This window comes from Neoarius graeffei, chromosome 22, assembly GCF_027579695.1.
Source record: "Neoarius graeffei isolate fNeoGra1 chromosome 22, fNeoGra1.pri, whole genome shotgun sequence".
NCBI classification, from domain to species: Eukaryota; Metazoa; Chordata; class Actinopteri; order Siluriformes; family Ariidae; genus Neoarius; species Neoarius graeffei.
Window position 1 is genome coordinate 1,837,836 of NC_083590.1, and position 24,071 is coordinate 1,861,906.

Sequence of the window (24,071 nt, forward strand, 5' to 3'; positions counted from 1 at the left end):
GACTTTCTTTCACTGTGGTATGGGTGCTGGTTTGAGCCAGATGGACTGGTTTGAGTATTTCAGAAGCTGCTGATCTCCTGCTGGGGTTTTCACACACAACAGTCTCTACAGTTTACACAGAATGGTGCAGAAAACAAAAAACACTGAGTGAGTGAGCGACAGTTCTGTGGGTGGAAACAAACACCTTGTTGATAAGAGAGGGTCAGAGGGAAATGGACAGATTGGGTCGAGATTTTTTTGCCAGGAAGGAAATAGTAACTCATATAATCGCTCTTTTTTTTATAACCGCGGTGAGCAGACCACAGCAGTTTCTACTCTTATCAAGAACAGGAATCTGGTTGCCCACACAGGACCGGAGAAGACTGGGGAAAAACAAATAAGATATTTCACTGTAATTTTCAGTGTCGTATCTTCATGATGCCCTGATGAGGAAAGACGAGATGAACTAGCTGGTTCTGTTCAGGCAGAGAACCATTCGGTTGTATGCTACGGTCTATAAAGTACGTATGGGGGCCATTGTGTTTCCTGCAGCCACTTATGGAGCAGGTGACTCGACAAGCATGACATGAAAAACTTCTAAGACAAATCAAGCACAAAAAAAAACAAACTTTCAGCCAAGTCAGTTTACTTGTATCGTGCTTTTAATAATGGACATTATCATAAAGCAGCTTTACAGAAAGATAAAGATTTTACTAATGTTTATTTATCCCTAATGAATAAACCTGAGGTGATGGTGGTGAGGGAACCCATCCTCATTTACTAATGCAATAGTGACAGATTACAGCGAGTTCATTAGAGTTTCAATCAGAAAACTGAACATCCCATTTCTGTTAACATAAAACCCACATCCAGGAATGCTACACGGACCGTACCGTTACAGTGTTTAACAAATTACATTAAAAGGAAAAGCAAACCTACGTCTACCGAACACCGTCCGTCTCTTAAAACGGCTCTTACAGGAACACGAGAACATTTTGATTAAATACATCGTTCAAGGTATTTTTACAGTATCATGACTAAACTTCAAACTGAGTTCCACTGGACAGGCCACGCCCACAAGCACCATGCTATTCGATCTTCCTCCACTGAGCCACTCATTCCTTTTCTTCAGTCCCCATGTCTCCTTTGTCCTCGTTCCCCTCCACCGCTCGACACTGACTGAGGTGCTGATGGAGGCCTGCGAGACTGGACTCAAACGGACAGTAGGGACACTGGTAGCGTTCTTGTCTGTGGTACAGGTTGATGTGGCGGCTCAAAAGACTTTCCAGCATGAAGCTCTCGCCGCATTCTTTACAAGCGTGTGGTTTAGGGACGTCATGTTCGCGACTGACGTGGTGCAGTAATGATCCTTTATTCTTATAGCGCTCTTTACAGAATTTGCATTCATAATACGGGGCACTTGAGGAATCGGAGTAGTGCTCAACAGCAGCTGCTGGAATGCTATCCGACACGTTCACGTCTTCGTCCTCGTCTTCACCACCCGACGCAGAGCTTCGCTTCCTCTTCAGTGAGTCCTCAGTGGATCTTTCTTCAGTCATGTCGTCCTGATCAGGTTTAATCTCTGGAGTAGGATTCCTGTCCTGCTCCTGTCCCTCCCCGTCGCCTTTCTCAGTGCGCGCGGCTTTCGGAGCAGTTAAGCAGTGCCTCGCCAGCAGGTGCTCGAACAGTACAGCGTAGTCCTTGGATGTGAAGAAGCAGATGTGGCAGTGGAAGAGTTTGGCTGTGCACTGGTAGAAAACCACTTTACCTAAACGGCCCACGCACACGTCCTCACAGCGGAGGGGGTGCTGTGAGCCAACGTGGATTTGGAACGAGAACTTGGCGCCACATCTGTAGCGGCAATACGGACACTGTATACCAGAGCTCACCGTCCGCCGCTTCACATCTACTGTGGATAATGTCTGAGGTTCAGGTGCTTCAGCCTCTCTGAGATCATGAGCTCCTCGAATCACTGAGGCATCTTTACCATCACTTTGGGTGATAGGCTGGAAAGGAATAAATGAAAGCGTGAGGAGAAAGACAAGAGGAACTAATCAATCAAAACCAATCAATAAAGCACGTTCTTCTTTTTACCTGCAGAGAAACAGTCTGATCAGAGGTTGGTGCAGAACTTTCCATCTCCATGTTCAACCTCGGGGTAAAAACCCCTCCACTGTCATATACAAGTGCAAAAAGAGTAAAGTAAGAAACAAAAGTGTTTATTCTTGTACATGTCATGTGTTCTCATGGCGCTATAGGCCGAGTCTCTGTGTTTGGTTCTCACTGACTTCATCAGCTAAGAAGTGTTTCATCTCTTTAAATCTTGGTCTGATCTGGCTGTGTTTCACGATCAAAGCAAAACCATCATGATGAACTGTAACGTCTTCCTACAGTGCAAGTAACCTGACCAGACGTATTCGTCGTGTTTAAACAGTGAGGAGTGTTTGGGGAGTATCTGAATTGTGCAGGCGGAGCATGGAGCAGGGTCGTTCTACGAACACGTGCCATTTTCCATTCTGAATATCAGATTTTCAAAGTATTATTTTTATTGTGTTTAAGGAGACCCTTACCTGTCAGAAAAATCTTATTTATTAATTTATTTCCCTAAAATAATCAACATGCACGTGTGTTTTGTCAATCGCGTTACCAACACCAACTTGTATTAAATAAGTATTTGAAGTGACACTTCAGAATAAATCTGGTATATTATGAGAGATACATCATCCCTGTTTACATTGAGAGTGTTTAGAAATTAAAATAACAAGGAATACATGTGTGTTATATGCAGTGATGGGAATAACGGCGTTAGAAATAAACGGCGTTACTAACGGCGTTACTTTTTTTTAGTAACGAGTAATCTAACTAATTACTTTTTACATCGTTATAACGCCGTTCCCGTTACTTACAATAAAATACTACGCATTACTTTATTAAAGCTGTTCTCATCTGGCATGCTGCTCATTCAGCCTTTCTTTACTCTGCTTTCGTGTGGGGCGGGGAGATACGAGACAACGGCACAGTAAGCCAATCAGAGTACATTTGGACAACATACGTAGGTAGGCCACGCCTACTGCGCGCTCTTTCAGTCAGAAGACACAGCGATGGCGAGCGGTCAGCCCAGCACTGCGCTTTCACACTGGAAATACAGCCAGGACTTTTCATTACTTGAAATAAAAGGCAAGAGTGTCTACGTGCAATGCACATTATGTCGAGGAACAAAGCGTTTGTCCTCGTCAGTGGCCAGTAATTAGTAACATAATTTTAATAACTACAAAAATATATTACATTTGATAGATGTCTTATCTCACATTGTCCCACAAAAATATTAATATAGTGTAGATAACGTTACTAACTGGTTCTGTTAAGTGTCCATTTCAGTCATTAAACACATTTAACATTCACTTTTATTATGATTACACTAATTGAATTTGATTTTTTTTTTTTTGGGGGGGGGAACAAAATGTAACGGAATAATTACTTTCCTTGCTAATTAGTTACTTTTGTGACAAAGTAACTCCGTTACTAACTCAGTTACATTTTGGGAAAAGTAACTAGTAACTATAACTAATTACTTTTTGAAAGTAACGTGCCCAACACGGATATGCTCAAATGCATATCGGCCAAGCCACTGTATGTTAGTTTTTAGGAAAAAAATCATGAAAAAAGTAATGTTTTAAATCATATCCTATATACTCAAGGGGGTACTGTTATATATTTTACTTAACATTGAAATAGGTTATTTACATTTGCCTTTTTCTATTTATTTTATTTATATATATATATATATATATATATATATATATATATATATATATATAAAGAGAGGGTATTCAAAAAGTAACGCAATTGACAATAGAATACGTGCTCAGGAGACGCGTTTGTTTTTAGACTGTATGTAGGTGGATTTGGCATAGAAAATTATGGAAATGAACACTGTCCTTGAACTCTAACCTTGAGGGCCCTGGAGCTGGCTCTGGACTGAGGGGAGGGGTCACGCACTGCTCTAAGGTAGCTGCAAGTTGTGCTTTGGCTCTTCTCGATTTTGCCTGTGCTTCTCTCCAGTATTTCCGCTTGGCCACTTTCTCCCTTTCGTTCAGTTCACTAATAGAGAACCTTTTGCCAGCATCCTTGTCCTTCCTCGATCTTTCCCTCTCTTTTTCTAAATGCTTTTTTCTTTTCTCAGGATCAGCATCCCTATGCTGCCTGTATCGGTGCTGTTTCTCTGCTGCAGAAAGAGGCATCCTAACAAAAGCATGTAAAATACAAATGCATGTTAAGTCACCTTTCTTGTTTACGTTAGGTTTTTTCATATTTTGACGTAGATTTGAAGAAGACGGTACTATATCAGGTCTATACACATCGGTATTAATTTGCTATATACATATTATAATAAGCTTACAAACATATTTAGGGACAAAACATGCTATTCTTAATATAAATAAGATTAATAATTATGTATTGTATAAATAATTCTGGTTTGGACACACAAACATGGGGACATGGCAGGGAAAGGGTTAATAGTAACAGGTTTGACAGTAACAGGTTTGACGAAATATGCTTTTGGCAGCCATTACTAGCTATGTGGTTCACACCATGACACCACATGGTGTGCATTCGAGACATGCTAAAATGATTGTTTATATGGACATTTTAATTTAAAATGTTAACTTTTTAAAAACATATTATGGTAACGCATTTTGACACACTATGACCGTCCCCTTCAGTCAAACTAAACACAACTCAATAAAAATTCATTAAAAGAGAGGAACACTTACTTCTCTGTTTGGCAGCTTCCTGATAAAAGGCAGATGAGGTCACGTCCTGAAAATTATGTCACTTCTGGAATAGTGCATTGTCCCTGGGGGCGTGTTTATCCAAAGTAACGCATTTGACGTAACACATAGGGACAGTACTAAAATGTTATTTTTCTCAATATTCCAAAAAGGTCAAGAATTAAAAAAAAAAAAAGCGTCATATGTTAACTAACAATTGAGGCTTTTCATACATGAAAGTTTTTTTTCAGATAATTTGATTTTATCCTCTCTAAAAGCCTGTTGCAATATAAGAAATGTTACCGAGGGACAGCCATTTTTTACCATATTTAACAGATATACAATACAAAATCTTTAAAATTAAAAAAATATATATGAATGTATGAATATTTAATGAATATTTAAAATGAAGATTATTTGTTTACCATATCGTACCAACTACATTTTTAAATATTTTGTTGTTAATACAGCTTATATGGGTAGATTTTGTGTGAGGGACACAAAATGGCACGTTTTCGTAGAATGACCCCGTACAGAGCTAAAAACGTCCCATCATGTTCCTGTTGGCTTAATCCTGAGTCACTCATTTCAGTATCGGGACCAGTGAGTAACGATAAAACGTGCCTGCACTGGCGTTGTTTATATCCAGGTCACTTGGGGCAGCCACCATTATGTGGGTCAATAAATGATGCCCCTGTGATTCACCTTTCTTCTAGGATAAAGTTTGAAGTTCTCGGCATTTAGCTCTAACTTTTGAACACAAACAACCTGCTGTTACACCAACACCTTCACTGCTCATGTCCCGGCTTACGTCAGTCATATCACTGGCAGCTGTCATTCATTTTTGTCTTCCTGATGTTTTTCTGACCTTTGGTGCCCCTCGAGGTTTTCTTCTGACTGCTTCACACTGCTTTCATTACACTCAGTGGTCATGTTCAGGGAAGGAGCCCAATCCAGACGTGTGAAATCTTTCGCATCAGCCTTGTCACCTAGAAACGTAAAGGACCATAAAGCAATATAAGTTTCCGCACACAGCATAAAATATTGCTGATTTGCTCATTACAGTTTCATCTTTACTGAAGGTGGAATTTTTGCTTCACAATAAATCATACATGTAGCTGTAAGGCAGGTTTAGATTTAATCATCTTCCATAGTTCACTTCTGAAATGTATCCGATATCGTACAGTAGTGAACAAACTTCAGCAGTTCTTCTCAGCAGAATGATGACTTTCAATGAGTCTTTCTTTTCTAAAGCAGTGTCTCTTACTTGCAGGGGAATTAAACAACACCCCTCATGGAACTCCGTGAAACAGCACAGAGAAGCTACACTCCAAGAGAACAGTGGGCCAGAAACCCTGTGTGGGAGTAGAACATGGATATGTACATGGATAGAACCCTTGAGGAGGCTAGCTTAAAGATTTAGCCAGCTAACAAGCTAACAGGAGCAGAAAGACTCCACACAGACACTGTTCCTCTCCACTCACCTTCTGGACTAAACGGGGACAAGAAAAAAAGAATGAAGAAAGAACTCTGGTGTTTCTACAGCACCACGTATTTCTTTCAGGCTAATTTTAGTTTTATTTTGAAGCTCTTCTTCATGAGCTGACTGGGTGAAAAAAAGCACAACACTGCCACCTGGTGGATAGACAGGACAGGACAGGTTCCTCTGCGGTTCTGCACTGTGAGGAGCTCAACCCAGAACGTCAGATCCTGTGGAATATTTCATATATAATCAGATATCTCAGATGTAATCTAGTTATGGAGAACCCAGCCACAGCCTAAAGGGTCACCAGTTTGATTCCCTGGACCAGCAGGAAAATCCATGGCTGAAGTGCCCTTTAGTAAAGCACCTAACCCTAACTGCCCATCAGGCCCTGGGTGTGTGTTCCTTGTATGTTGCTCAGGATAAGAGTGTCTGCTAAATGCCCGTAACATAATGTAAATCAGAATCATATATAAAATCATTTTGTTTGGGCCAACTGATAACCTGAAGTTGAGAGAGTGTTTTCTGCTGAAATCTTCCTGACCTGTTTTTCTTCTGAATTATTGTAAGTTCTCTGCATCTGCACTGCTGGTATGTCATAATGACATGACCAGAGCTCTGCACCTGCGTTCTTAATCAGGCAGGTATCTACACCGCACCATAGCGCTGGTCTGATCAGAACATCCTCGAGGTCATACGCAAATGTCCTGGAGTGTCGGTCAGAGTGTATGAGAAAATGAAGCATGATGGATGATGAAGAGGAGGTCCTGAACGAGAGAAAATAATGGTGGAAACCTGGCGAGGGTTGATGTGAACCAGCCAATAAGATTACTGGAGAAATCATAATGGGTGTGAACGATGATATTTTAGAAGTGTATCAAATGAGAAATTCTGTCAGAGAGAGAGAGAGAGAGAGAGAGCGATCACTCTGCAGACTCACTCGACTTTTGTTGCAGGTTTCCATAACGATCCCTTACTCATTAACTCAACGGGATTAAAGGGATAGCACAATACTTTAAATACAATATGATCAAGTCACAAATGATCAGCTTAAGAACAAAAAAACATTTCTTCAACATGTTTTTGAGGATAAATAATATTTTCCCCCAAAGTTTTCCATGAAAATCTGTGAACCAAGAAGTGTGACATCATTTCAGGAACAACAGCGGCTGTGATGGAGAACACTACTGAAGGCCAGTCGGAGGACAACTGGGAAAGTTCTTCTTCTGTTGTATCGGAGGTGGAACGAGTGGTTGAGGAGTTCGAGAGGGAGGAAGAGATCAACAAGGTGCTTTTCGTTGGCCCCTGTATGTACGAGCCAGATGCAACCGATGCTGAAAACGTGGTGTTGAACAGACGGATACAGAACGGTGATATGAGAATTCTCCCATTGAGAATTGAGACTGGGTGAAGGGTTGGTCCTACTGTCTTCAGCTCTCATCATTATCCCCGATCCATGTTCAGTATCAGGTGTGTATGGATAAATCGTGCTGTCATGCACGTGTGTGAAAATTTGCAAGACCTAACGGCCGAATTTCTGCACCGCAGCAAAATGAACTGCAGGGCAACAGGGTAATCGTACCTGAGGTTTTATTCCTGGTATATTTTAAATAAATTGTTAGATTTACTTTTAAAAAATCTGCATAGTCAAGTAAAACTAAATTAAATTCATCTCATCATCTCTAACCGCTTTATCCTGTACAGGGTCGCAGGCGAGCTGGATCCTATCCCAGCTGACTACGGGCGAAAGGCGGGGTTCACCCTGGACAAGTCGCCAGGTCATCACAGGGCTGACACATAGACACAGACAACCATTCACACTCACATTCACACCTACGCTCAATTTAGAGTCACCAGTTAACCTAACCTGCATGTCTTTGGACTGTGGTGGAAACCGGAGCACCCGGAGGAAACCCACGCGGACACGGGGAGAACATGCAAACTCCGCACAGAAAGGCCCTCGCCGGCCACGGGGCTCGAACCCGGACCTTCTTGCTGTGAGGCGACAGCGCTAACCACTACACCACCGTGCCGCCCCGTGTAGCTTGTATTAATTCTATTAAAAACAACAAAGTTCAAGCTCATTAATCTCATGTTAAGCGACTTACTCTTGGGAAGTCTGCGAGGATGTGCTTCATTGCTGGTACTGGGACTGGGCTCGAGTGTTAGTGGGTCTAGACTCTCACTCTGATCACCTTCATGGTCCTGAACCTCCTCAGCTCTCTGCTCACTCAGAGCTGAACTCATAGCATCCGTTACTGTTCCTTTAGCTGTAGCTCGGTGGGGAGGAGGCGGGCTGACAAGACCAACTTCATCACTTACAGTCGTCACAGGTAGAGGAAGGTGAACTGTTGGCAGAAGCGTTGATCTACATATTTAAAAACGAACACAAACAAATGACAGATTTGTAAAAAGGACTGAAGAGTTCATTAGAAAAGTAATAAACAGTCTGAGGCTCGTGACCTGGAACTGTAAGAAATAGGAAACATTACACAGAATACATGAGACACGCCTTTATTCAATCTATAACGGACTTTCAAAGCCCACAACACCAACAGTCACAGCAGTCAAACCGTCAGTGTGCAGGGTGAAGCCAGGCGCGTACAAATCTACTGTAGGATCCACCAGGACACTATATTAACTGCTGGCTCTCGCATGAAGAGTGTGTGCGCGTGCGCAAGTAACGCTAACTTACATGAGAGTACAGTCAATACAGAACAAACCCATGATGTAGGTTTATAAAGTCATCAGAAAGTGACGATAATACTCATGTCGTAGGCTGTGTGTGGCAGCCAGTCTAAAAAAGGGTACAGGAGAATAACATCAGCTTGAAACATCTGGAGGGTCCTCAGACAGAGTGTTTTGGTAAACTGGGATGTATGGATGCTGTCAGTCCCCACTCGCTTGCTCACTCGAGTTTGTTGACGGTGTAGTGGCTGCTGCTTTATGTCCCGGGGCCCCTCATGCCTGTGTTACCTTCTGGCTCTCCCTTTTTAGTTATGCTGTCATAGTTAGTTGCCGGAGTCCCTGCTTGCACTCAGTGCAATATGTAGACTGTTCCTACTTATTCAGGTGACACTAGAGTTGCAAAATTCCAGGAATTTTCAAAGGTGGAAACTTTCCATGGGAATTTTCAGGAAAAGACTGGGAATTTTGAAAGTGGACATCAATTAAGTAAGTAGAAAAAAATATTGTAGCATAATCTTGGTTAAAAGAGGCAGATTTATGGGAATAAAGTTGTGCATAGCACACTGTTACTCACTCACATGGACAAAACGTTATTTTCTCAGGAGCCATTGAAGCCACACCTCTTACATGCATTTTGCATCCCTCTGTCACATGCACAATAACTTCTAGAACTCTGAAGAGCTAGAACTGTTTTAAATACAAACTGCCGAGATCACACATTACAGACAAAGGACTACATGCCATCAAGTAAGTTTTGAGGATGATTTTTTATCTATTATGGTATTTAAGTAAAAATGAAAAGGTATAGTAGAATAAATCTAGTGCTAATTTACTTGTAAATTAGAATTGTGCCATTTCATTGAAGTAGTTAGCTTGTGATGCTAGTTACAGCAAATTGTGCTAGCTTAATGGGAAACCAGATAAGCTAAATGAAAGCTTCCTATGAACATTTCATGTAAGAAAACTAAATTTAATGCGAGCTTACTGGTAAAAATAAATGTAAATGTAAGATAATTAGAACATTTCATTGAATAAATTCTCATGCTAGCTAGCTACAGCAAAATGTGTTAGTGCTAGTTTAATGGGACATCAGATGTGCTAAAATGTTAACTGTGTAAATGTTTTGTCATCTTATATAATAAAATATTTAAATAATTCACCTAAATTACCGTAATTCCAGTGCTTTTTTTTTTTTTTGAAAATTCCCAAAATTCCCATACCAAAGTTTCCATGGAAACTTTCCGGAAATTTTCCGCCCCTTTGCAACCCTAGGTGACACTGGGCATACCTAACAACCTGTGTTTCTCCCCCCTCCCCCCGTCTGTCCCTCTGAGTTACATGTCGGTCCTGGGATCGAGATGCTGAACCTCTTCTGCTCCTCAGACCTGCCTGATCCATCCTGGTGCCCTGTGTCTGGTTGGAGTCTTATCGCATCGCTCCTGTGGAGGGCGGCCCCATGTGGACAGTTGGGGGTCGCGCCTGGAGGACGCTCTGGATTCTTGCAGTGGTGCTTTTGTGGCTGAGGACTACAGTTGTCATGAACGGTTTTGCGCTCGGGTTTCCATCAGTGGGGGGTTTATGGCATCAATGAAACTGACTTCATGTTAAAACTGTTAATGTTATAGTCATGCTGTCTGTTGTTGCCCAAATGAGGATGGGTTCCCTTTTGAGTCTGGTTCCTCTCGAGGTTTCTTCCTCATGTCATCTGAGACGGTACGGTGGTGTAGTGGTTAGCGCTGTCGCCTCACAGCAAGAAGGTTCTGGGTTCGAACCCAGCAGCCGGTGAGGGCCTTTCTGTGTGGAGTTTGCATGTTCTCCCCATGTGGGTTTCCTCCGGGTGCTCCGGTTTCCCCCACAGTCCAAAGACATGCAGTTAGGTTGACGTGGGGTGGCCTTGGGCTGAGGTGCCCTTGAGCGAGGTACTGAACCCTTGACTGCTCCCCGGGCGCTCTGGTGTGGCTGCCTACTGCTCTGAGTGTGTGTGCGCGTGTGTTCATTGCTTCAGATGGGTTAAATACAGAGAATGAATTTCACTGTGCTTGAAGTGTGCATGTGACGAATAAAGGTTTCTTCTTCTTCTTTTTCCTTGCCACCGTCGCCGCAGGCTTCATCATTGGGGATAGATTAGGGATAAAACTAGCTCATGTTTTAAGTCGTTCAAATCGTGTAAAGCTGCTTTGCGACGATGTTTATTGTTAAAAGCGCGATACAAATAAACTTGACTTGAAACACAGCACTCTGGTTCTAATGGGATTAGCTCAAACGGAAGTGTGTCCATTTTCAAACTCGATCGCTGTTTTCAGCCGTTCAAACAACTTTTGTGCTGAATGAGAACAAAACATTGTGACACAACAACGTGGCACATTTCAATCCCAATAATATGGTTAGTAAATACAGTACAAGAAACAGAGCTCGATGCTGCCCAGTGAGCCCTAAGGGCGTGGTCAGTACTCAGACAGGAGACTTCCTGGGAAGACCAGGTCCTGGTACAGGAGGGACTTTGACATGCTTTTGTTTCAAAGACAGCTCCAGAAATGGTGTCACTAAGGGCGTTGCTAGGGGAATAATTCACAACTGGGCAGAGTTTTATGAAAAATTTCAGTGAAAATGTTTTTAGGGTCGTCTCAATACACTGTGTGAGTAAATACTGCTTTCATCACATGGTTGCACGCGCAGCATGGATGCAAAAGAAGCTTCTGGTTTTGACGATTACCCGATATTATACTGATTTTTCATGCAAGAGTAAATAAAATGAATTGCACCTATTCCTTAAACAGCCTCTCACCTGAGGACACTGTAGCTGATTTACATAAATTAACATGACGTTCAAGTGAGTATACACACACACACACACACACACACACACCACTGAAAAACTGAACATTTTACTAAAGAAAGCTTAAGTCTTTAGACACGTAATTATATTCCTAGCGGACATGTTCAACCTGTGAAGCATTACAGCAAGGAGTCGAGTGAATTTTGCGTTTTAAAAACCAGGGTTCGTCCAAGTCAACACCAGGACCACAAAACTCAAATGAAGCTTGGGTGTATGCGCAGAAAAAACAAAAAAAACAGCTACATCCTGACAGAGAACTGCACCTGTATGGCAGGGTTCGTAAACAAGGTATACTTATCAGTTCTGTTGAGGTCTTACGCCGACTTCTTTATCAGACCTGCCGATTATGAGCAGGTGTCAAAGTGCAAGATATATTTATTAGTACTGCATAACTGTCACAGCATTATAATGTAAAGCAAACAGCTTTAAATGATATGAAATAATAAACAAGACATAAAGAGTGGATTGAGGACTGCAGTAGGCCGATACGGGTCGAGGTAAACTGGGGCGAATAGGGGTCTCAAACTCGTTAAATATCAACTGTTTGTTATTATTAGTGTTAGGGGTATACCCATCCATCTTTTCTTGTGCTCCGCTGTTGTCTGTCTCAATGTACGAGAACACGGAAGGAACATAATCAGGGCTGGAACTGTCCAATGATGATCTTCCTGAAAGAAAAAAGAAAAATTTACATCTCAAGTCAAACCACTGGCTTAATGACGTTACAGATCAGTGCAGACTTCACACAAACTTGGCCTACGTTATAACAGGTCTAATATATATGTTATATACACCCCGCACGCAGGGAGTTGGCCATCACTTGTCTCAGACACAGAAGGGATGCTGCTGCTGTTACAGTGCTCGATAAGATACAGCCCAGCCCCGTCCCAGAGACCTCCAGGCAGCGTTCCCAAACCTGTGCACATCCCACAGAATTACTTGTGCCAGCACGTCTACGCCAAACGCAAAAACATCAACATCACACAGAAGTTTCCTCACTCCACGATCAGGATACAGAACAACCTTCTGGACACAGCTTTAGGAAAGATTAAGAGTGACGTGTTCAGTCAAGGGAACAAACACTTGATAACCCCATTCACAGGCAGACTTCAATCTGTGTAGCTATTCATGTTGTCCTTGGCAGATGTTTGGAGCTGGCTGGACTCGCTCCTTAAACTGCCGGAGAACAGCACAGGAAGACAATTACATCAAGGAAAAGGAACTTGAGAAGCTCGAGAAGTATCAACGGCTGAAAGAAGAGCTAGAAAAGATGTGGAAGATGGAGACAACAGTGATCCCCGTGGTGATAAGAGCGCTCGGTGCAGTGACCCCCAAAAAGGGAGAGAGAGGGGCTCCGACAGATCCCAGGAACAACATCCGAGATTTCTGTCCAGAAAAGCACAGTCCTAGGAACAGCTAAGATACTGCACGGGACCCTCAAACTCCCAGGACTCTGGTAGAGGAACCAAGCTTGGGGGGAAAAAAACCACCAGCCGAAGGAGTAGAGGGGTAAATAGTGAGGTACAGTGGTGCTTGAAAGTTTGTGAACCCTTTAGAATTTTCTATATTTCTGCATAAATATGACCTAAAACATCATCAGATTTTCAAACAAGTCCTAAAAGTAGATAAAGAGAACCCAGTTAAACAAATGAGACAAAAATATTATACTTGGCCATTTATTTATTGAGGAAAATAATCCAATATTACGTATATGTGAGTGGCAAAAGTATGTGAACCTCTAGGATTAGCAGTTAATTTGAAGGTGAAATTAGAATCAGGTGTTTTCAATCAGTGGGATGACAATCAGGTGTGAGTGGGCACCCTGTTTTATTTAAAGAACAGGGATCTATCAAAGTCTGATCTTCACAACACATGTTTGTGGAAGTGTATCATGGCACGAACAAAGGAGATTTCTGAGGACCTCAGAAAAAGTGTTGTTGATGCTCATCAGGCTGGAAAAGGTTACAAAACCATCTCTAAAGAGTTTGGACTCCACCAATCCACAGTCAGACAGATTGTGTACAAATGGAGGAAATTGAAGACCATCATTACCCTCCCCAGGAGTGGTCGACCAACAAAGATCACTCCAAGAGCAAGGCGTGGAATAGTTGGCAAGGTCACAAAGGACCCCAGGGTAACTTCTAAGCAACTGAAGGCCTCTCTCACATTGGCTAATGTTAATGTTCATGAGTCCACCATCAGGAGAACACTGAGCAACAATGGTGTGCATGGCAGGGTTGCAAGGAGAAAGCCACTGCTCTCCAAAAAGAACATTGCTGCTCGTCTGCAGTTTGCTAAAGATCACGTGGACAAGCCAGAAGGCGATTGGAAAAATGTTTTGTGGACAGATGAGACCAAAATAGAACTTTCTGGTTTAAATGAGAAGCATTATGTTTGGAGAAAGGAAAACACTGCATTCCAGCATAAGAACCTTATCCCATCTGTGAAACATGGTGGTGGTAGTATCATGGTTGGGGCCTGTTTTGCTGCATCTGGGCCAGGACGGCTTGCCATCATTGATGGAACAATGAATTCTGAATTATACCAGCGAATTCTAAAGGAAAATGTCAGGACATCTGTCCATGAACTGAATCTCAAGAGAAGGTGGGTCATGCAGCAAGACAACGACCCTAAGCACACAAGTCGTTCTACCAAAGAATGGTTAAAGAAGAATAAAGTTAATGTTTTGGAATGGCCAAGTCAAAGTCCTGACCTTAATCCAATGGAAATGTTGTGGAAGGACCTGAAGCGAGCAGTTCATGTGAGGAAACCCACCAACATCCCAGAGTTGAAGCTGTTCTGTATGGAGGAACGGGCTAAAATTCCTCCAAGCCGGTGTGCAGGACTGATCAACAGTTACCGCAAACGTTTAGTTGCAGTTATTGCTGCACAAGGGGGTCACACCAGATACTGAAAGCAAAGGTTCAAATACTTTTGCCACTCACAGATATGTAATATTGGATCATTTTCCTCAATAAATAAATGACCAAGTATAATATTTTTGTCTCATTTGTTTAACTGGGTTCTCTTTATCTACTTTTAGGACTTGTGTGAAAATCTGATGATGTTTTAGGTCATATTTATGCAGAAATATAGAAAATTCTAAAGGGTTCACAAGCTTTCAAGCACCACTGTATATAATCATAGGAGAAGTCCAGATAAAAGTTTAGTAAATAATCACTAATGTGAAGCGTGCGAGGTCAGTAACAGTCATGTTAACAGGCCTCGGCCCTGTGATATTCCCCTAATATCACCTCCACGGGTTTAACTCTATAATCAATAATCAATAATAACACTCAGTCCTATATTATTCCTGCAGTAACCGATGGGCTTCGGTGTAATTCCTCTCTCTGACTGAAAGCTCAGGCATTGCTACATTAATAATAAGCTCACTGTATTATTTATTCACTCTGTATAAAGACCACACTGAAATACTTACCCGATATAAAGTGAGCACTGCAAACACGGGCGTTTTTAATTTGTGTCTCGGTCCAGTTGACCCGGTTTATTGCACGGAGCCAAAGTCGGCGCCGGTTTTGATGGAAAGAATGCGATCCTGCAGGGATTCGATAGTATATTAAATCCGGTCTGGTTTTACTTCTGTTCTTACAACCGACAACATAACAAGACGGCATGGCTCTGGCAAACCCTGTGATGAACACCACCAGGCACCCTGAAGGTAGACGACACTGAGCAGAGCCGCGTTCTGCACCCACTCTGCGTGCGCACACTCCTCATTTAGTATGCACACGTCACAGGAAACGCAGCTGTGCGCATGCGTGCATTACTTCACATACTCCTGTTCAGCTTACTCGAAAAATATGTCCTGCACTGGCCTCTGCTGGTCAAACTGTGTAACTACACCGAGTTAAAGCCAGCTGGAGATTTGAGTTTGTTTTTTTTTAAAGTTAACTTCCTGTTCTGGTTACACCGCCCTTGACAACCGTCGTCAAGGAAGAACAAGGGGGGTTATTTATTTATTTATTTATTTAACCATAGGGCTAATCAGGGCTTATTCCCCGGATATTTTGAGAAGATAAAATCAAAAGAGTGATATTTGGAGAAATTATTATTTATTTCTGGACAGGATTCGTTAGAAACACTAAGGAATGAGTTCCCTGATAATGCAGACATCTGTCTGAGAGAGACTTCCAGCACATGCGTGTTGGAATGGATTAGATGTTTAAAGACTCAAGACTGCCTCATGAACTATATTTTTAAAAAAGCTTCGAATGTGATGAAAGCTGTGCAGATGGATGGGAACGAGCGTTCCTCTTTCACACACTTGTTTTCTTTGTGTAAATGTTGATGATCCTCAGCGATCCTGTGATTGTGGAGATAAAGGCCTGATTAACTCTTCTGTACCCTGAGTGGAAGTCTGATCTGTAACGCGTAGCTCCACAGGCTCCGGCGCTCTCACGCTCCTGACCCGGTTCCTGCTCCTTTCCCTTTCCGAGCTTCGGGTCTTCACCCGGCTGGAGTTGTGTCTGAGGTTCTGTGATGGAGCCCAATCCGGATTCCCTTCATCACACAGTGCAGACGGTTTTCCTGTGAAAATAAACTCCACTGATCAAAGTATTGGCACCCATTAAATAATTACTGAGATGACATTTTAACATTGATGATCATTTATGCAAAAATGATACTGAAATTACAGACCATATATTTTTCTCATGTGGTGTAATACAGACATTTTGGCTTGACTTCCACAAATGGATTTTTTTTTTAAAGTCTTGTCAGTTCCAGATTCTGTTAAAAGACACAATATCATATTTGGTATGATCTTACAAAATAAAAATGATGAACTCTCGAGTAATGTAATTCTCTGTCTGGCTAAGTTTTTTCTATGCAAGAGTAGACTCCTAAAATCATCCCCCAAAATTTGTTTCTTTCTTGAATGAATTTAAATTATACTTAAGATCCTTAAAATCTGTAAAAGGAGCAAAAGTGGAAAGATTGTATGATATTTTAAAACGTTTTCCCACTGAATTTGGTAACTGAGATAAAATTGTTTCCACTTATATGTATGGGCGGCACGGTGGTGTAGTGGTTAGCGCTGTCGCCTCACAGCAAGAAGGTCCTGGGTTCGAACCCCGGGGCCGGCGAGGGCCTTTCTGTGCGGAGTTTGCATGTTCTCCCCGTGTCCGCGTGGGTTTCCTCCGGGTGCTCCGGTTTCCCCCACAGTCCAAAGACATGCAGGTTAGGTTAACTGGTGACTCTAAATTGAGCGTAGGTGTGAATGTGAGTGTGAATGGTTGTCTGTGTCTATGTGTCAGCCCTGTGATGACCTGGCAACTTGTCCAGGGTGAACCCTGCCTTTCGCCCGTAGTCAGCTGGGATAGGATCCAGCTCGCCTGCGACCCTGTAGAACAGGATAAAGCGGCTAGAGATAATGAGATGAGATGAGAGACTTATATGTATGTTTTTTAATTTGTCATTATTTGTTATTAGCTCATCTGGCTGACAGGTGATGAGTTTATGCCCTCATGTGTTGTCCGGCATCGTCGACATTTCACAAGAATCGCTTCTTCTCTCTCAGTTCTTCACTGATTTTTATTCTTTTTGGCAGGAAGGTAGGTCTGCCTGGGGTGCATATGACTTCTACCCAAATTTGCATAATTGTAATTAATAATGAAGATATGGAATAATTAATCAATCCGTAATGAGAAGTTTCCACACAAATCGCTTCTTCTCCCTCAGTTCTTCACTGATTTTGATTCTTTCTGGGATGAAGGTAGGGGAACCTAGGGTGCATAGAACTTCCACCCAGACTTGCTTCATTACAATTATTAATGAAGTTAGGGACTAATTAATCCTTAATGAACAGTTCAACAAAAATTGCTTCTTCTCGGTCAATTCCTCACCATTTTGGATTCTTTCTGGTAAATAGGTCGGTATTCCTAGGGTGGATATCGCTTCTGTATATAGCTTACAACATTTATTGCACAAGGTGGCCCACTTTAGATCGTTCCTTCTGGACTAGACGGAGCCGGAGTGAGCTACACTCTCACTGAGGGTCTCATTATTATTATTGCTTGTTTATTTGTTTTCTTTCTGTCCATGGACATATGTAACTACACTTCCTCCATAATTTATTTTCAGTTTTGTATTATAAGTTGTTTATAAGAGATTTTTATCAGATTGTCCCCTTTGATTATTTCTCTGTTCTTCGCTGGGTTTAACAGGATGAGAACATGATGATGATGATGATGATGATGTTGCCATATTGGTTTTATAATATAGTATAAAGTGTTTATAAAGTGTTATAATTTATAAAAGGAGGTTGGTAGCCATATTGGAAACAACTTCACCACTTTAAACCACTTTTAAACCAAACTAAAGACTTTTTATGAGAGCTGTTCAGCATGTGTAAGTCAGGAGTCAGCCCTGGAGGAGGAGGTGGAGATGGTGATGGTGGTGGAGATGGAGGAGGTGGTGGTGATGGAGGTGGTGGTGTACCTGAGATGAAGTGGTCACTGCACACCCGGATGAGTCTGAGGTTCTTGGTGCAGCCGGCGCTCAGCAGATCTTCTCTCCCCATGCGCTCCAGCCAGGTCTCTCTGCGCTTCCGGTACAGCTCGCGCCGCTTGTGTTTGTACCTCTGGGCCGGAACTGCAGGCAGGCAGTAGAAGCTCTTCCTGTCCCTGTTGGAGCGGTTGAAGCAGCCGTGGACCCCGCAGTTGTTGACCATGTCTCCAGCAGGAGCTCCAGCGGCGGAGGGGAAGCGAACTCATCTGCAGCTCGGGTCACATCTCCACTCCGGAACAGAACCGGAACACCGCGGGTTCATTACCGATAACTGCAGGGCTCACATGGCAATCAGAGCCAGGCAGCAGAAGAGGGTTCGGTTCGGTTCGGTTCTGTTGTTGTTTGTTTTGTTGCTCAGAGGAACGGAGCTCCTCAGCGCTGTGAGCAGCACGGACTGAGTTCAGCGGGACACACGGGACCGGAAGTGAGCAGCGCACACGTGCAGATGGAGAAAGCGCGGAGTCCCGGGCGGGTTAAAGCCGGAACCAAACCCAGAGCCGGCTGTAGGAACCGGGGGAGGAAGTGTGTGATAATGTTCGATGATAAAGACAGAAAGTAAGTGCAGACACGCGGCTATAATAATAATAACAACAACTCCGGACGGCGCCATGTAGTGCACTACACAGGGGGGAGGGGACAGTGAGAGAGAGAGAGTGTGTGTGAGAGAGTGTGTGAGTGAGTGAGAGAGAGTGTGTGTGAGTGAGAGAGTGTGTGAGAGTGAGTGAGTGAGAGAGAGTGTGTGAGAGAGTGTGTGTGTGTGTGAGAGAGTGTGTGTGAGTGAGAGAGAGTGTGTGAGTGAGTGAGAGAGTGTGTGAGAGTGAGTGAGTGAGAGAGAGTGTGTGAGTGAGTGAGAGAGAGTGTGTGAGTGAGAGAGTGTAAGTGAGTGAGAGAGAGAGTGTGTGTGAGAGTGTGTGTGAGTGAGTGAGAGAGAGTGTGTGAGTGAGTGAGAGAGAGTGTGAGTGAGTGAGAGTGTGAGTGAGAGAGTGTGTAAGTGAGTGTGAGAGAGAGTGTGTGAGTGAGAGAGTGTGTAAGTGAGTGTGAGTGAGTGAGAGAGAGAGTGTGTGTGAGAGTGTGTGAGTGTGTGTGAGAGAGTGAGTGAGAGAGAGTGAGTGAGAGAGTGTAAGTGAGTGAGTGAGAGAGAGCGTGAGAGAGAGTGTGAGAGTGTGTGAGTGAGTGAGAGTGTGTGAGTGAGAGAGAGTGTGTGTGAGAGAGTGTGTGTGAGTGAGAGAGAGTGTGTGAGTGAGTGTGTGTGAGAGAGAGAGTGTGTGAGTGAGTGAGAGAGAGTGTGTGAGAGAGTGAGTGTGTGTGAGAGAGAGTGTGAGAGAGAGTGAGTGTGTGTGTGTGTGTGTGTGTATGAACCTCAAGTGAGACTTCATACAGAAGTGAAGTCACTTTTTATTTCTGTAACAGTCACAGAGAGCGAGTTGTGTAAACTAAAATCCCATCGTGTCTGTAAGGGTGTTTGCACACAGTGCAGTGCTCTTTCTGTCCTGCACTGAACAGGGAATAAAACACTGCCTTCTCCACGCTTTATAGTGCACTGCACATCTGCTGGGAGATTCCGTTATGTATCGCTTATATTTGTGCACTTTATAGGGAATAAAACACTCACTTCCTGAACCGTATAGTGTGTCTCTCTCTCTGTCTCACACACTCACTTCCTGAACCGTATAGTGTGTGCACTCATCCACTACACCCTATCTAGTGCACTATGCGTAAGAGGGAGTGATGAGGAAACTACAGATGTACTTTATTCTGTCCAGCCTCAGAGGTTTGGGATTGAGGTGTGTGTGTGTGTGTGTGTGTGTGTGTGTGTCAGTGAGTTCCTCACAGGGTTCCACAAGAGGAAGGTGGAGAGACGTAAAGCGGCGGTGGAGGAAATAAAGAACAAACTGAGAGAGGAGCAGAAACGATTGAGAGAGGAGGTGAGAGAGAGAGAGACGTGTGTGAGAGAGAGTGTGAGAGAGATATCACAAGTGTTAAGATGTTGTGTTGGTTGTGTTTTAGAGACAAAAAGAATACCTGAAGATGCTGAAGGAGAGGAGGGAGGCACTCGGTAACGTGTGTGTGTGTGTTTGATTTCTTTGTGATCTGAATATCTTCCATTAAACCCTTTGATGTTGGTTGTTTATGTTTAGAAGATGCAGATGAACTGGATGATGTCATCACCTCAACTACAGAGTCGGTGCAGTACGATCACCCCAACCACACTGTTACCGTGACAACCATCAGCGACCTCGATCTGTCTGGCGCCCGGCTGCTGCAGTCTCTGACCAATCAGGTGAGGGTTTAGAGCAGTGACGTGAAGTTCCTTCTGGGGTTCTCCACCATCTGGGTCACATCATCAGGGGGAGGAGGAGGGTGGTGATGGTGTGTTTATGGTGTTGCAGGCAGCAGGAGCGAGTGATGAAGATGAAGATAAAAGAGGTGATGAAGAGGAGAAAGTAGAAGCTTTACCCAGGAAAGCTGGAAATCCTCTGCTGTCTAAAAAGTAACTTACTGTTTACGTCCTCCTTCAGTTTCACTTTCACTCTCTCTCTCTTTTTTACTTTTCTTATCTTTCTTTTTGATGAGGTTTTTTTTCCATTTTAACTCCTTTTAATCTCTTTGATCTTTCCCTTTGATCTTGTTTTATTCTTTAATCTGTTTTGATATTTTCTTTATCTCAAGCTTCATTTTAAACTTATCTTTCCTTTACATCGTTTTTGATCTTGCTTTTCGTCTCCCCCTTTGATCTTTTATTTTTCTCTTTTAACTTTTCCTGATGACTCTTCACTTCAAATATGCATCACACTTCTTTTTCTTCATGCTGTACATTAGGGCTGCTCGATATTGGAAAAAATCAATATCACGATTTTTTCAGTAAATATCGATATCGCGATTTTTAAAACGATATTTATACACCTTTTTTTTAAAGCCCCGATCATCAACACCCGAGGCACCGGGCCACATTTTTATAGTACAGGCCTCATAGGCTACCTGTCAACCCTTCCCGTTGTACCCTGAAACGCCTTTTACTTAAACTATTTACTGTGCAAGCGCGTACTTTGCATAGGTCCTATAGCCTGCGCAAGGCTCACGTTCTCCTCACTCAACATTTCCGATCACAGAGGATGGAGCCAGCGCTGGTATTACCAGTGATTACTGCGTAACGTCCACACTGGCTCGTAGCCAGCCAAGGATAAAATCTCTCTCTCTCACACACACACACACACACTACAATGTAAGCTTGTGTGTTGTTAAGACACCAACATTAAACACGCACACACACGGACTGGCCATCGGGAGTAGCGGGAGTTTTCCCGGTGGTTCAGCGTGGGCCGGCGGAGAAAAAAACAAAACAGTTGCGCGCTGGCCTTTAATATGATAAGCAATGTTAACAGTTTCTTAAAGAAACTGTTAACATTGCTTATCATATTAAAGGCCAGCGCGCAACTGTAATAAGCAATGTTAACTGTTTCTTTAAGAAACTGTTAACATTGCTTATCATATTAAAGGCCAGCGCGCAACTGTTTTGTTTTTTTCTCCGCCGGCCCACACTGAACCACCGGGAAAACTCCCGCTACTCCCGATGGCCAGTCCGTGTGTGAACACGCACAATATAGAGACAAGTCCTTAAGAATTAACATACATGAAAATAGCTCAGCGGCATGTAAACATTCCCTGAAAGTGTAGGTGGCACTGCGGCTAGATGCTACGTGAAATGGCACAAGGCAAACACCATGCTTCGCTCAGTCAACAGACAAAATCCACGAACCCAGTAGTCCTCCTACTACTGTGGGTTAGTGTTCTGTGGCCAAAACACCCTATGCACAGTCATTCCAAAACATCCCCACTAGTTGCAGGTTATGTCTCAAATACAGATATGCGTTGTGGATTAAGCGATCTATTTTCAAGCATCAGGCTTCTCTTCCTTCATCTTCCAAATGTGGACTCCGCTATCTTTTTGGCATGTCAGCATTGAAATACCATTTGCAGAGATATTTCACTCGCCATTAGGAAAAGTAAAAGCAACACATGATTAGGGCTACATGATTAGCAGGGGGACACCGTTTTAAGCGCACGGAATTTTAAAAACAATGTAATTACATCTGAGTCCGTCTACATCGCGCAATAAACCCGTCCTTAGCAGAACCTACTTCAAAGCATGATGCTAGCTGCAGATGCACAAGTCAAAATCAAATGAACCCAAGTAAACATGCCGCGGCGGGCAACATTAATAACCAAATTGCCTTACCTTAAAACGCTGCCTTGACCACAGGACGACTCGCAATTATTCCACTTAAATCCACACGGTTTAACACATCTAACACAGCTAGCAAGCTGGATATGTGCTAATATTGTTGTGCTTGTTTTCTTCCGTAGATGCCATTTTTACATTACCCAGTCCCACATCCAAAAATATGACGTAAATATATGTTAATTCTATTATTATAACTATTAGCAAGCAAATCAAACAACATATTAACAAATCAATATATCAAATCACCCGACACGTATGAAAACAGAAGAACTGATTTTTTACTGTTGCGGAGATATCGCGGGAGTAGAATGGATGACGTATACAAGGCTACGGTGTGCCTTAGGGGACAGAAGGGTTGTTTTACCTTACAAATGACAAAAAATCGTTTCATATCGATATTATGAATTTTGATATCGTTTGACACCAATATCGATATCGTGATAAAAATACGATATATTGCACAGCTCTACTGTACATCCCCCCCTTTCCTTTTCTTTCTTCCTTTTTGTCTTAAACATTCTCTCTCTCTCTCTCTCTCTCTGTAGGATCCAGTCTCTGTCAGCATCGCTTCACTCCTTCACCAAACAGAAAAAGAAGAAAAGAAGTAAAATGGATATCAGGGGGCGGAGTCAGCAGGGGGACAGGAAGTCATTGGTTGCTGTGGGCAACAAGCACCACCTCGGCAGAACGACAAAGAAGCAGCGGCGCAGGAGAACGGGCAGGAAGGAGCGGAGTGCGGACTGAGGGATTCCTCGTGGTCTTCTTTATTTCACATCACCAACAACAGGACATTTAAAGGAAAACGGATTTATTACTTTGTTTATAGTTGTAAATATTCCAGAAGACTCAGTAGAACCATCAGAGTGGTTCCTCAACCCTGGAGTCCATGACTTCACCCTGGACTGATCTCCCAGAGCCTGGTGATGGAAGATGGTTCTGACGTGCTCTTTAATCCCAGTACACTCCTGTGTGGTGTGGGATGCAGATATGGGGTGTGGCCAGTTGTTATGGTAACCAGGGAAGTTTCATCTCTAACACTGAAAGCTGAGCGCGTCCTGCACGTGACCGTTTTTCATTTTTATCATGGTGTTATTTTAATGACTGGGTACTGGCCTTTACAGTGTTGAGCAGAACCATGTTAGAAGGAAACACACACACTGTAACTGTAATCACCTGGATCAGGTGTGTCACATCTCACTAATAGAACTCCAGTACAGTGTGTTCTGATTGGCTGAGAGCAGTCACTGGGTGTGTCCTGTTTCATAACTAATGGAATATGAAACTGCCTCACATTTATACATATTTTCGACTACGTTATTAATAAAAGTCATATTTACAGTCCACTCTTTTCAACAGCTGTATTATTTAATCCAGAATGGTTTGAAAAGTAAAAATGAAACAAGAAGACAGGGACTATATACCAAGTTTCAAGATATTATTTGTCACATTTTTCAAGTTGTGCTGCAGGAAACCAACCTGACCTCTTTACACCGACCTCAGCAGCCCATGGCATAAACCCACCGGGCCTTTGGTCCAGGGGAG

General features: G+C 42.9%; 2 protein-coding genes and 2 long non-coding RNA genes across 6 annotated transcripts; 3 read left to right on the forward strand and 1 right to left on the reverse strand.

The window, feature by feature from the left end:
- The first annotated feature begins 179 nt into the window (after positions 1 to 179).
- Positions 180 to 6,737, forward strand: LOC132870520 (uncharacterized). The gene is made up of 2 exons (XR_009651121.1): positions 180 to 2,098; positions 6,025 to 6,737. It is a non-coding gene; the product is annotated as an uncharacterized LOC132870520 (long non-coding RNA).
- LOC132870503 (zinc finger Y-chromosomal protein 1-like) lies at positions 624 to 18,846 on the reverse strand. Of its 3 annotated transcripts, XM_060904165.1 has the most exons (8): positions 18,218 to 18,846; positions 16,124 to 16,306; positions 12,330 to 12,426; positions 8,343 to 8,602; positions 5,620 to 5,740; positions 3,931 to 4,221; positions 2,074 to 2,152; positions 624 to 1,985 (listed from the first exon to the last, which is right to left on the reverse strand). In XM_060904165.1, exons 1-8 carry the CDS (start codon positions 18,447 to 18,449, stop codon positions 1,095 to 1,097), a joined length of 2,154 nt encoding a protein of 717 aa, XP_060760148.1. In that variant the 5' UTR covers positions 18,450 to 18,846; the 3' UTR covers positions 624 to 1,094. The 3 variants fall into 3 exon arrangements, with proteins under 3 accessions (XP_060760148.1, XP_060760150.1, XP_060760149.1); XM_060904167.1 differs by lacking the exon at positions 3,931 to 4,221 and having other exon boundaries at positions 18,218 to 18,842; XM_060904166.1 differs by lacking the exon at positions 18,218 to 18,846 and having other exon boundaries at positions 15,198 to 16,215.
- On the forward strand, positions 7,801 to 11,696 carry LOC132870522 (uncharacterized). Its single transcript, XR_009651123.1, has 2 exons — positions 7,801 to 9,669; positions 10,257 to 11,696. It is a non-coding gene; the product is annotated as an uncharacterized LOC132870522 (long non-coding RNA).
- nol12 (nucleolar protein 12) lies at positions 18,297 to 23,870 on the forward strand. Its single transcript, XM_060904183.1, has 6 exons — positions 18,297 to 18,841; positions 20,106 to 20,211; positions 20,294 to 20,342; positions 20,425 to 20,567; positions 20,677 to 20,777; positions 23,075 to 23,870. The coding sequence occupies exons 1-6, from the start codon at positions 18,732 to 18,734 to the stop codon at positions 23,271 to 23,273; spliced, it is 708 nt and encodes a 235-aa protein (XP_060760166.1). The 5' UTR covers positions 18,297 to 18,731; the 3' UTR covers positions 23,274 to 23,870.
- The last annotated feature ends 201 nt before the right edge of the window (positions 23,871 to 24,071 follow it).

Excerpts from the sequence above, each read along its gene's own strand:
- nol12 (XM_060904183.1), top strand. The coding sequence starts at position 18,732 with ATGGAGAAAGCGCGGAGTCCCGGGCGGGTTAAAGCCGGAACCAAACCC. Across the intron at positions 18,842-20,105 it reads TTCGATGATAAAGACAGAAA|TGAGTTCCTCACAGGGTTCC; the intron begins GTAAGTGCAGAC and ends TGTGTGTGTCAG. Across the intron at positions 20,212-20,293 it reads AGAAACGATTGAGAGAGGAG|AGACAAAAAGAATACCTGAA; the intron begins GTGAGAGAGAGA and ends GTTGTGTTTTAG.
- LOC132870503 (XM_060904165.1), bottom strand. The coding sequence starts at position 18,449 with ATGGTCAACAACTGCGGGGTCCACGGCTGCTTCAACCGCTCCAACAGG. Across the intron at positions 12,427-16,123 it reads AGATCAGACTTCCACTCAGG|GAAGATCATCATTGGACAGT; the intron begins GTACAGAAGAGT and ends TTTTTCTTTCAG. Across the intron at positions 1,986-2,073 it reads ATCAGACTGTTTCTCTGCAG|CCTATCACCCAAAGTGATGG; the intron begins GTAAAAAGAAGA and ends ATTCCTTTCCAG.